The sequence below is a fragment of the Rhinopithecus roxellana genome, chromosome 2, assembly GCF_007565055.1.
Source record: "Rhinopithecus roxellana isolate Shanxi Qingling chromosome 2, ASM756505v1, whole genome shotgun sequence".
Taxonomy (NCBI): Eukaryota; Metazoa; Chordata; class Mammalia; order Primates; family Cercopithecidae; genus Rhinopithecus; species Rhinopithecus roxellana.
In genome coordinates, this window is record NC_044550.1 from 92,143,559 (window position 1) to 92,156,627 (window position 13,069).

A 13,069-nucleotide genomic window follows, 5' to 3' on the forward strand; every position below is an offset into this window, starting at 1 on the left:
GCTCATTTCTCAAATCCTCATCATACTTGATTTCAGCAGCAATTAATTCAGCCCAGTCTTCCATTCTCCTTACGACTTTTTTCCCTGCCTTGGTTCTTCTTCTGCAACACTGGTAGCTATGCGTCTGTCTCCTATGCTTGCTTCTGCTTTTCTTCATGACATCCAAAGACTGAAGTGCACCAGAGTTCCATCCTCAACTCTTCATTCTTCTCAATCTGCACTATTTCTTTACTTCATCCTAACTATACAGTCCCTTGGCATTTTCTCTTTATTGTCATACTTACAGCTCCTAAATATATGCCTTCCTGATCCAAACTGTATTAATTTCTACATGAATATCCAACTGCACAAATGACACTTTCGTTTGCTTGTCTAAAAGATTAATCTGAAATCACCATATACCTGTATATATACTCTCCTTGCATACATTAACAAGGAGATTCTAGTGTTTTACATTTCAGTAAATAGCTCCCCAATCTTCTGTTTGCTTAGCTAGTTTCTTTAATTACCATGAACTCCATACTCAGTCTGTGGCAAATTAGGTCAGATCGTCTGAAAACATTTTATCAGTGGCACTTCTGTCATCTTAAATGAAATTACCATCACCTCTATATCTCTTTTGGATAATCACAAAAAGGCCCAAATTGAGCTTCCCTCTTACAGCTTGCTTCTTCATACTAATGAATTCTAATATAATCTAAGCATAGAAATAATTTATGTCCAGCCTTGGCAAATTTTTTCCACTTAACCAGACTACAAGGAAAACACTTTATTTATTTTTTCTATAAATCTGCCACAATTCTTAATGTATTATTCTGAACTCAAATATAAATTATGAATTTACTGCCACATTTTGATCTTTTTCCTGATCTGTCACTTGATAGCAACCAAGTTGTTATCCTCATCCTTTAAACATTACTTACAGATGTATTCCCACACTTTTGCCTGTGAACTTCAAATCACAGTAATTGGAAAAGAAGCTTTGAAAATAAGTATCAGCTGTTTGAATCAACCATGATACCACTTTGTATATTACATCTCTACATAAAATTATTATGGATTTTTGAAAATCATTATTGATTTATGTTAGAAATAAGCAAAGTGAAAATTTCCATTCAGTATCTCCACCCTTAACACAAAGTTTTATGCTAGAACTATCTGTTAATAGTCTTTTCTCTATAAATTGTTTTATATGTGTATAATTGTGAGGAGATTTGGAGCCAAACATCTTATTCAGGGTACATATTCAAATTATAACCTAATTATGGTTCAATATTGTTTCTACATATTGAAGACTTTATTTCATCTTGGTCTGGAGAGTACATCTATTCAAGAACTTTGGCAATCATTTGTGTGCTCTTTAGCTATGGTGATGAGCAAAACGCACTGAAAAAATGTGATTGGCCGGGCGCGGTGGCTCAAGCCTGTAATCCCAGCACTTTGGGAGGCCGAGACGGGCGGATCACGAGGTCAGGAGATCAAGACCATCCTGGCTAACACGTTGAAACCCCGTCTCTACTAAAAAATACAAAAAACTAGCCGGGCGAGGTGGCGGGCGCCTGTAGTCCCAGCTACTCAGGAGGCTGAGACAGGAGAATGGCTTAAACCCGGGAGGCGGAGCTTGCAGTGAGCTGAGATCCGGCCACTGCACTCCAGCCTGGGCCACAGATCGAGACTCCGTCTCCAAAAAAAAAAAAAAAAAAAAAAAAAAAAAAAAAAAAAAAAGAAAAAATGTGATTACAATGCATGTTCAGGGGGGCTTTTGGAAAGATATTGTACTAACTACTAGAAATTCACATATTGACTAAAGGCACTTAAAGAAACAAGTTCTTAAAGTGATTGTCACATAAAGAAAGACATGACATGTGGAGCTTCTACTGGAACACATAGCAGTCAATATATGAATGCTTTATCGCAACCAGAGGGCCGATAAATAATTTCTAGCAAGATGATATGATGTCTTAAACTAAAACAATTAGCATATTACTGCATTAAATTGAATTTTTTAAAAACTGATTTGAAGACGGTTTTTTAAACTTTGCTTAACCTGTATGAAAAGAGCAATATTGTTAATTATTCATGCATTTTTCATCATTCTGGAAAGTGCAGAATTTTCTTTATTTAATGTAATTCCGTCCAAACACTTTTTTTTCACATAACTATCTGGATGATAAGACACAAAGCTTTTCACTTTTCTCATTTGGTTTTAAAATTTTTATCAATAAGCTTTCCTATGCTCTCTGAAATATCTGTGGGTGCTCTTCAGAAAGAATTTCAGAAGTGAAATATAAATCAGACTAATAGAGAACACTTTTCAACTGTATTTTCTAGAACATTTTATCCTCAATTACATAGTCTGAATATAATCAATGAAAAGTTTTTTTATCACTGTGTTTTTGCACAGAAATATAGAAGAAAAATCAATTATATTGAAAAAAATTGTAAAAGGCATTCTTTGCTTTTCAATATTTTGTAAGTTACAGAAATATTGCATTCAGCATTTGACAAGAGGATACTGAGAAAATGAATATGATAAGTGAAATGTCTATGGGAGGTGATATGGTTTGATTGTGTCCCCATCCAAATCTCAACTTGAATTGTATCTCCCAGAATTCCCACATGTTGTTGGAGGGACCCAGAGGGAAGTAATTGAATCATGGGGGCCAGTCTTTCCTGTACTATTCTCATGATAGTGAATAAGTCTCACAAGATCTGATGGGTTTATTAGGGGGTTGTGCTTTTGCTTCTTCCTCATTCTTCTCTTGCCACCATCATGTAAGAAGTGCCTTTCAGTTCCTACCATGATTCTGAGGCGTCCCCATCCATGTGGAACTGTTAAGTCCAATTAACCTCTTTTTCTTCCCAGTCTCGGGTATGTCTTCATCAACAGTGTGAAAATGAGCTAATATGGTAAATTGGTACCAGTAGAGTAGTGCATGGCTGAAAAGCTACCTGAAAATGTGGAAATGACTTTGAAACTGGGTAACAGGCAGAGGTTGGAACAGTTTGGAGGGTTCAGAAGAAGACAGGAAAATGTGGGAAAGTTTGGAACCTCCTAGAGACTTCTGAATGGCTTTGACAAAAATGCTGATAATGATATGAACAATAAGATCCAGACTGAGGTGGTCTCAGATGGAGATGAGAAAATTCTTGGGAGTTGGAGCAAAGGTGACTCTTTATATGTTTTAGCAAAGAGACTGGTGGCACTATGCCCCTGCCCCAGAGATTTGCGGAGCTCTGAACTTGAAAGAGATGATTTAGGGTATCTGGTGGAAAAAATTTCTAAGCTGACTTCAAATTTTTCTTGAAAAAATTTCAAGAGCTGACTTAGGTGCCATTAAAAGCATTCCATTTTAAAAGGGAAACAGAGCATAAAAGTTCAGAAAATTTTCAGCCTGACAATGCAGTAGAAAAGTAAAACGCATTTTTGAGGAGAAATTCAAGCCAGCTACAGAAATTAGCATAAGTAGCAAGCAGCCTAATGTTAAACTCCAAGACCATGGGGAAAATGTCTCTGGGCCATGTCAGAGACCTTTATGGCAGCCCCTTCCATCACAGGCCTGTAGGCCCAGGAAGAAAAAGTGGCTTGGTGGGCTGGGTCCAGGGTCACTGTGTTGTGTGCAGCCTATGGGTATGGTGCCCTGTGTCCCAGTCACTCCAGCCATGGCTGAAAGGGGCCAAGATACAGCTTGGACTGTGACTTCAGAGGGTAGAAGCCCCAAGCCCTGGCAGCGTCCATGTGGTATTGAGCCTGTGTGTGCACAGAAGTCAAGAATTGAGGTTTGGGAACCTCCATCTAGATTTCAGATGATGTATGGAAACGCCTGGATGCCCAAGCAAAAGTTTGCTGCAGGGACGGAGCCCTCATGGAGAACTTCTGCTAGTGCAGTGTGGAAGAAAAATGTGGGGTCAGAGCCCCAACACAGAGTCCCTACTGGAGCACCACCTAGTGGAGCTGCGAGAAGAGGGCCACTGTCTTCCAGACCCTCGGATGGTAGATCCACTGACAGCTTGCACTGTGCACCTGGAAAAGCCACAGATACTCAATGCCAGCCATGAAAGCAGCCAGGAGGGAGTCCATACCTTGTAAAACCACAGTGGCAGAGCTACCCAAGACCATGGGAACCTGCCTGGATGTGAGACCTGGAGTCAAAGGAGATCATTTTGGATATTTAAAATTTGTCTGCCCTGCTGGATTTTGGACTTGCTAGGGCCCTGTAACCCCTTGGTTTTGGCCAATTTCTACCACTTGGAATGGCTGTATTTACCCCAATACCTGTAACCCCGTTGTATCTAAGAAAGAACTAGCTTGCATTTGATTTCACAGGCTCATAGGTGGAAGGGATTTGCCTTGTTTCAGATGAGACTTTGGACTGTGGACTTTTGGGTTAATGCTGAAATTAGTTAAGACTTTGCGGGACTGTTGGGACGGCATGGTTCATTTTGAAATGTGAGAACATGAGATTTGGAGGGACCGGGGTGGAATGTCATGGTTTAGCTGCGTCCCCACCCAAATCGCAACTTTAACTGTATCTCCCAGAATTCCAGATGCTATGAGAGAGACAAAGTAGAAGAAAAACTATTTGAACTGATGAAATATTATTGATTTTTTGTCACTTTTGACTATTGTGCCCATGACTAGTAGTGGAATATCCATACTTCCATTAAAAAACACAAACTAAAATAGTAAGCTCAATCACATATTTCACATCTTGAAACTAAGAAAAAAGAAACAGCATGAAAATGTATAAAAACAAGATAAGACTATCTAATTATTTGAATGTTAAAGTTAATTCTTATATATACGTTACAGGGGAAAATTTGACAGAAATTAAATGCAGTAACAAACCCACTGCATAATCACTAAAATTTTTTTGGGGGGGGGGCAATGTAGTGGAGTGGTAAAATAATATTAAGTTATAGATCTGATAGATATTCTATTTGTCATAAAAGATAAACAAAATTAACCTGCAATAAATCATCAGTAAGAAAGATGACAAGGAGTTAAAGTTTTACAAATGTCACTCACTAACAAATATATTTCCAAACTCACTGTAGTTACTTTTTCTTTAAATATAATTATCTAAAATCAGAAAATTGACCACCACCAATTAGCCTATTATAATCTTGTAAACTCATTTCTATGTTAATTTGACCAGATATAAGACTATAATCCAATATAAACTCAAAAGAAAATATGTATGACTTCACAGACTCAAGTCTGAAAATTTATTATAATCAAATGTGTCATTTACTAAAGGTCTAGTCTTAAACCCAATAATAATTTCTTATTGTGTTCCTCTGTTGGTCAATAACTACATTAAATGCATGATTTAATCTTCACCAATACCATAGATGGTAGGTTGCTTCTAAATGATGTCAAGTATTCATATAGAAATCACTATTAAAAGTAAAATGTATTAAGAAACATAGGCAAGTGAGATATTACAATATTGTAGCCTTAGGCAGACACACTTGGAACAAACATGCACTAAATGGGAAGCCTCTGCCCTTGGTTCCTGTCCCAGTTCAGGTTAACTTACTGTGAGAATGTTGACAGGCCATTTTTAAAACTGTAAGTTTGTTGCCTTCACTATAGTATATTGGCTTGTTAAAATGATTAATTAATAATTTAACATTTGTGAAAGTGTTTTGAAATAAATAATACTTAATTTGTTATTATTATCACTACTCCTGCTGGCATTCTTTGTATCTCTTTCCCCCATAATCCCCTTCACCCTTTCCCTACCTGTCTCTCTTCTTTTCTTTTCAATTTGTCTCCCTTTCTCCCACCTTCCCACTCTCTGGTAACATTTGTTGAATAGTCCTAATGTCTAATATCCCAAAATCCCAAAATGATTGACGAGTCTGCCTAAGTATTAATCACCTCTTTTAGATTATTTTATTATACATATATAAAACATTTATCATGTATCTACTATGTATTTATAAATGGCAGGTAAACATATCATATATGTAAGGTTTCACATCACCAAATTAAAAAATGTTAACATAGATGTGCCAAACATAAAAGATTAATAAAATTGGTTTTGATGTTGTGGGTACTAAGTGAATTCAGAGGAACTGTCAACACTGTGTGCCAGTATTCTGGCCTCAAAAAAGTTTATCTACATTTCTTATTGTCCAAATTATGTATTTCATCATCAACCTGCAGTTTCAGTTGGCTAATACTGACTACAAAAACAAAACAGAACAAACAAACAAAAATCTGGATATCATTTTTCAGTGTATATAGATTTACTCAGGCTGCTATTTTTGTTTAAATGGTATAAAAGGCTGTATTAACATAAAACAGAAGCTTTACAAAGGTGCCCTTACTAAAAAAAAAAAAATACATGTGGATTAGCACATGACATTTACTAATATATTTTAAAATACATCTAGCAGCCAGTTTTTTAGCCTAAAATCTACAAATTCCTTCTTTAAAAAAAAGAAGAAAATTAAAAATCAGGTAAATTAACTAATTTCAATATGTAATACAAAAGTCTGTTCAGATTATGTCTCAAAAATGGAAACAATGTCAGATCTCATGCTAATCGTGCACAGATAGCTGTGACAACCATATTGCTCAAGTTGTTATTGTTTGCGATGCACATTTAAGTGCACAGAACATTTGCGTTTATGGCAGTTTTATTCTCAGCACAGTAAATAGCAGAAGGGTTTCTGTTCAATTGACTCTCATAAAAGGTTTAAATCCCTGTTCATTCTGGCATAGGTTATATCTTGAGTTTCTTACTCCAGTTTACATCTATACTCTGAGTAGTATAGATGTTTTGTATGAGGGAATGACCAGATGCCAGGGTGAGAGGAAATTGTGCTTGCTTTAAGGGATGTTGTGAATTGCTGCAGTTAGAAAGCCCTTTGTGAGGGAAATGACTTTAAGGCAGAACTGTCTCATCACAAAAATGAACAGCTAGGCGTTTTATAAAAATAGAATGTTTTATGTTACGTTGAGCATTATCACAAAGCATCTGATGCCAATAAACAAATACTACAATATTCTATATCCGATATAGCCAGCTATTTCATGATCAAATAAATGTGAATAGGAATAAATTAGAAAAATATTATATTCATAGGTATATTGTTTATTTTATCTATAGTTCTACAAATCATAAATCACTAAAAAGTTCTTGGTAAATTTACATGTATATTTAAAAGTCAATAGTAATAAAAAATGTTGAGATTACCACAGAGGCATTTCAATATGTAACTCAAGTAATAGAAAGACGATATACAGGTATAGGTATACATAAAAATATTTTATATAGAAATGTAGATGTTTTAACATGGATTTTAACTTTAAAACAATGCATCAATACACCCAATTCTACAAATATGAATTATTTTAATAATTTTTTTTTTCTTTTGAGACAGAGTCTTGCTCTGCCACCCAGGCTGGAGTGCAGTGGCATGATCTCCGCTCAGTGCAACTGCAACCTCCGCCTCCCAGGTTCAACCAGTTCTCTGCCTCAGCCTCAAAATACCTGGGATTACAGGCGCCTGCCACCACGGCCAGCAAATTTTTTTGTATTTTTTTTTAGTAGAGACGGGGTTTCACCAAGTTGGCCAAGCTGGTCTTGAACTCCTGACCTCGTGATCCACCCACCTCAACCTCCCAAAGTAGTGGGATTTCAGGTGTGAGCCACTGCACCCGGCCTTAATAAGTTTAAACATAAATGTCAAATATAAATCTGATATAAACAAACAGGACTTACCTTAAAGTGCAAATCAGTAAGGAATAATGCAAATCTTGCTTTCTTTAAAAACTTTTATGTATCTTCCAGTATTTTTCCAGGAATTTTTAATTAAAATTTTCTTCGTGAGATGCATTTGTCAGAAATTATACAAACATATCCCATGTATCTTTACCCAGCTTCTCTTAAAGGTAATATTTTGTATTATTAGAGTACAATATCCTAACCAGGATATTGACTTTACCACTATCCCTAGGTCTTACTAAGACTTCCTGTTTTATTTCCACCATTTGCATATATATTTAGTTCTACTTAATTTTACCACATATGTAGGTCTCTGTATTCATCAAGATAGTCAAGAAGATACAGAAGAGTAAAGATCTGCTACTAATTTTTTAAATAAATTTTAAAGTACCAAAAATCTTTTACAGCAGGGGGTTAGCAAACTTTTTCTGAAAAGATCCACATAAGAAGACATTTGGCATTTAGAGGTCGTAAGATCTCTATTGCAACTACTCAACTCTCCTTTCCCAATGGGTGTAGCTGTGTTTCAATAAAACTTTACAGAAAAATACAGATTGTGAACTGGATTTGGCCAACCGTTTTTTAACATTCTAAGGTTTTCACAATCACCTTTTAAAAATCTAAAAGTAGCAAATATATTTTCTGGTTTTTTCTAATTTACCTTTTCATTTTTTTCTTTAAAAAATATCTAAATGAATATTCAGTTTTGCAGTTCTTTAACCTAATATTTTGATTTGCTTCTTCCACTGGGCCACTAGAGCAAGCAATATAACTTGCTGAAACTCCACAAAAAATATAATTCACAATTATAAGATTAATTTTAGCTATCAAATTAATATCAGGCCTCAGCTTTACAGAATCTTCTTTTACAATCAAAACTTGGCCCAATGCACACTAATAAGACAGGCAATTTATTGTTTTGGTTTATATTATTTACTGCCTTCTGACGAAATAAAGTCATTTTATGAGTTAGCTGTATATTAGGCAAAACACCAAGTTAAGTATCTAAGTGAAAAAAAGACCCATAATTTCTGAGACCTGGAAAATATGCAAACCCTTGGTAAATAATCCAGACAGTATAAATGAAATTTTAATACTACACATGATGAGAAAGTATTTTTAAGTAACAATAGATCTAATAAATATGTTTAGTATAAGACTGAAGTTCTTCAAACCATTACTTTATATGTTTACTTTATAATAAAATCAATCTATTGTTCATCTATCCTATCCTGACATTGAATGGCATTATGCCTAAGCATACAGCTACAAAACAGAACATTAAATACACCAAACTATTTTTTCCACATGATATTTATATATGTTTATTTACTTGTTTTTTTGAGACAGAGTCTCTCTCTGTTGCTTAGGCTGAAGTGCAGTGGCACAATCTCGGCTCACTGCAAACTCCACCTCCTGGGTTCAAGAGATTCTCCTACCTCAGCCTCCCGAGTAGCTGGGATTACAGGCACCCACAATCATTCCCAGCTAATTTTTGTATTTTTGTAGAGACAGGGTTTTATCATATTGGCCAGGCTCGTTACGAACTCCTGACCTCAGGTGATCTGCCCACCTCGGCCTCCGAAAGTGCTGGGATTACAGGCATGAGCCACTGTGCCGGGCCCCCACATGATATTTAATATTATGTGTTTCCATATGGATGTCAGGTGAACAAACCTTCAACTTGAGAATATGACGCTAAGTTAAAATATTTGAATAGTTACATATTATATATTATGCACATAATTTCATAGTGTCAGGTATCAGTGCAATAGTATAATTTCCACTGTACCATCTTGTGTCAAAATGACAGAAGAAAAATTCTCTAATATTTTACAAACATTAAGTATTTGTAAAATAGATTTGATAGAAAAGGGAATTGAACTAAACTTGAAATCTAGTATCTGTTATCCTTTTGATAAAAGAAGGGAATTTACTGTCATAAAATTCTCTGCACATGTATATAAGAGGCACACAGTACACTACGGTAAGTAAATTATCCTAGTTACTTCAAATGTGTTAAAGGATTTCTAGCAGCAACAATAACAGAGCATTGCATCTTGCATCATCTGAAAAGCTCTGCATATCATTTTTAAATCACGTCGGAAATAATATTGTGTTAGAGTAAGTTTGAAAAAGGATAATTTTTAATTATTCAATTTACCTTAATAGGTGGATGAGTGGAGTATAATAAAATTATTTTTCAGCCATACATTTAAGCTAGGAATAAAAATATTAAACAAGTTTTTAAGTATAAATACATTTCAGAAATATTCTGAGAAACTGGGACTTGGCACTGACCAAAGATTAGAAATCAGATTCGTTATTGATGGAAGTTCTACACATTTAACTCTAGAATTTCAGACTGAGTCATGACTATAAATGAGAAAATATTTCCAACAGCATGAACAATAAAACAACAAATAAATGTATAAAAATTGAATAATGTTAAAACTGTTCAATGATTTATTTATATGGCATGTAAAAATAATGTATTGAATTACAAATTCAGTACTTTTCTATAAACCAATTGATTTTCAAATGCATGAAAGTGAATACCAGTACTTTAAAATTTTTAAACCATGGTTATCTCTGATTCACTAATGAGATTTAGCATGAGTTCTTCTAGTTATTTCAGTGGGCATCTACTGGTTCCATATAATTTGAATTACGTGGTGCAAACTGAAACCATCATTTTTAATCAGGAAGGAATGAAATGTTATCACAGCATGGCTTGGCACTCACTAGTCCCTCAATTCCACTCCAAGTGCTTTTTACTGGTTGAATTTGGCCTGTAGACTGAATTGGCCACCCTGTGTCCCTAAGATAATTCATGATTGGGAAGCCATATGGTGCAATGCTGAAATCTATATTAAATTTTGAGTCATATTTTGGCCAGCTTTATTCTTATAACTGAATATCAGAACTGTTTCCATGTAAATTTCCACACACTGCTACTTAGTGGAGCACTTAGGCTATTTTGTTTTTCTTTTCCTTTTTAGACCCTTGCTGATATACAATTGCTAGCGTTTAATCTTAAAGGCACTAGTTGAGAAAGAAAAGAAATAGAGTGCGGTGACACTTAAGCTTCACCCTGCATTTACCTTTAAAGAAGCAGTCTTCATTGTGAACAATGGTAATCTTTTCTTTTTTCAGGCAAGCAGCTCTGTGCACTTCACAGTGGTTTTCATAGAATTCTCCATCAGATCCACACACAGGTTTGTAGTGCCGTTTGCAAAGGTCCATGCAGGCACATTCTGCTTGCCCGGTCTCTCTGCCGATAACACAGTGTCTTCCCAAACCACAGTACTTATTTTCACAAGATCCAAAAGGGCCATCCTGAATCATAAATCCTAAAGAATTAAAAAAAATTGAAAAACTTTTGGCTCATTTGTCCAAATAATATATGCATTTCAGAGTATCAAATGGAAAACAAGTGTTCTAAGAAAAGCATAGTATCATGTATTCAGGGCTCAATTTTCAGTGGTGGAGATGCTTACATAAATAACTGCACACGAACTTTCTCAAAATGCTTTCAGCATTCTTCCCTTCTTCCTCTCCTCTCCTTGAGCTCTCTTCTCCCTCCCCAGAGGAGTGTAGTGCTTAGTGACAAGGTCTGTAAAGCTAAACTGCCTGAGACCAAATCCTGGCTTGACCGTTTACTAGTTTTATGTTTTGGATAAATTCCTTCCTTGTGCCAAGTTGTCCCATCTGTAATATGGGAATAATAGTATGGACCATCTCTAGAGTTGTTCAAACTATTACATGTAACAATCCATAGAAAGCACATCCTTGGCACATGATAGATGTTTCATAAATGTTAGCTTTTACAGTAACAGAATTGTAGATAGGAGAAAGTAAATGTATACATACAAGGCAGAAAATGTAAGGAGACAGGAGTGGAAAATAACTGTCTCTTGAAAACTGTTTGATATAATGATCCTTTCTTATTTTGACCTTTGCCACCTGACAATCACTGATGCATATCATGATTAAATCAACAAATCATGAAGAATTATATTTTCTTGTTACTTATATAGTCTAATAAACTCAATTTGCATCAGAAACGTTTAAGTGAATCCAGCAGTCTTGTACTAAGGCTGAAATTAGCAACTTCAATTCCTTATGCTTCTCTAGGCAGATTTAGCTTTGAGAATTTTAGAAAATGAAAAACGGCAGTAAATTGAATATACATATGCACATACATACACATAGATATGTATACACATATGTATACACATATACATGTATATATATATTTAGCATCAATGACACTGATGTATTGAAAAAAAGTAAATATTTGAAAGGTTACAAGCACAACTTAGAGTAATTTTTTGAGTATTTAGTATATATTAATATTTTCAGCTGTTTGTTTAAGCCTTTGCTACATAACAGCATCATAATAATTAAGAACATGGATTCTGATCCAGAGTTTAAATCCCTAGTTGCAAGCTTTAGGGCCCCAGGTGGTTACTTAACACATCTATAACTCAGATATAACTCAGGTTCCTCATTTGTAAAATAGGGATAACAATACTGTATCCTCATAGTTTTATCAAGATTAGAGGGTTGCAACTGGCACATATAAAACTCCTTGTAAGTGTTACTTATTATTATTATCAGCTCTTCAAAAATTGGTTTTGATAAGGACATAAATATGTGAATGGAAATGTATTTAATCAATTTAGTTCTTTTTTAAAGGAAGCTCATACATTAATTTTATTTTCATATTTATGCATGCTTTTTCTAATGGAATTTAAATTAGCAAAATTAAAATTGCACAAAAAGATCAACACTACCACTGGCATATTTTTTAAAAAACTAATTTATATTTTCTGATAGCAGTGAAAATTAGAACAAATCTACTTGTAAAAAATTTCAAACTATTTCACTCTTTGATAAAATATTATAATTATTGATGAAGCATTCCATGAAATTTAAAACAAATAGATGGAAAAATAATTTATTGAAAAGATATTTTCGATGTATCTCCAATGTTATTTTAAATGTTGATAACTCACTGAAATATTTTAATACCTGGGTGATGAAATAATCTGTATAACAAATTCTCATGATACCCATTTGCTTATGTAACAAACCTGTACATGTACGCCTGAAATTAAAATTTAAAAAAATTTGTACAAAAAATCAATTTTGGAAAATTTATGTAATGCAGTAGTTCTTGAATTTTGGCATGCTTACAATCACCCAGAGAAGTTGTTAATACACAAATTATTTTCTCCACCTCACCCCAGAATTTCTGATTCAGTAGATCTCGAGTCTAGTCCAAGATTTATATTTCTAACAAGTTCCCAGGTGATGATGAT

General features: G+C 34.6%; 1 protein-coding gene across 3 annotated transcripts in view; it reads right to left on the reverse strand.

The window, feature by feature from the left end:
• The window catches only part of FSTL5 (follistatin like 5), an 838,888-nt gene that overhangs the window by 560,785 nt on the left and 265,034 nt on the right, over positions 1–13,069 (reverse strand). For all 3 annotated transcript variants that reach the window (XM_030916851.1, XM_030916843.1, XM_030916838.1), the window contains exon 4: positions 10,847–11,095. In XM_030916851.1, the coding sequence (XP_030772711.1) occupies positions 10,847–11,095 (249 nt within the window). The remainder of the gene's footprint in view (positions 1–10,846; positions 11,096–13,069) is intronic.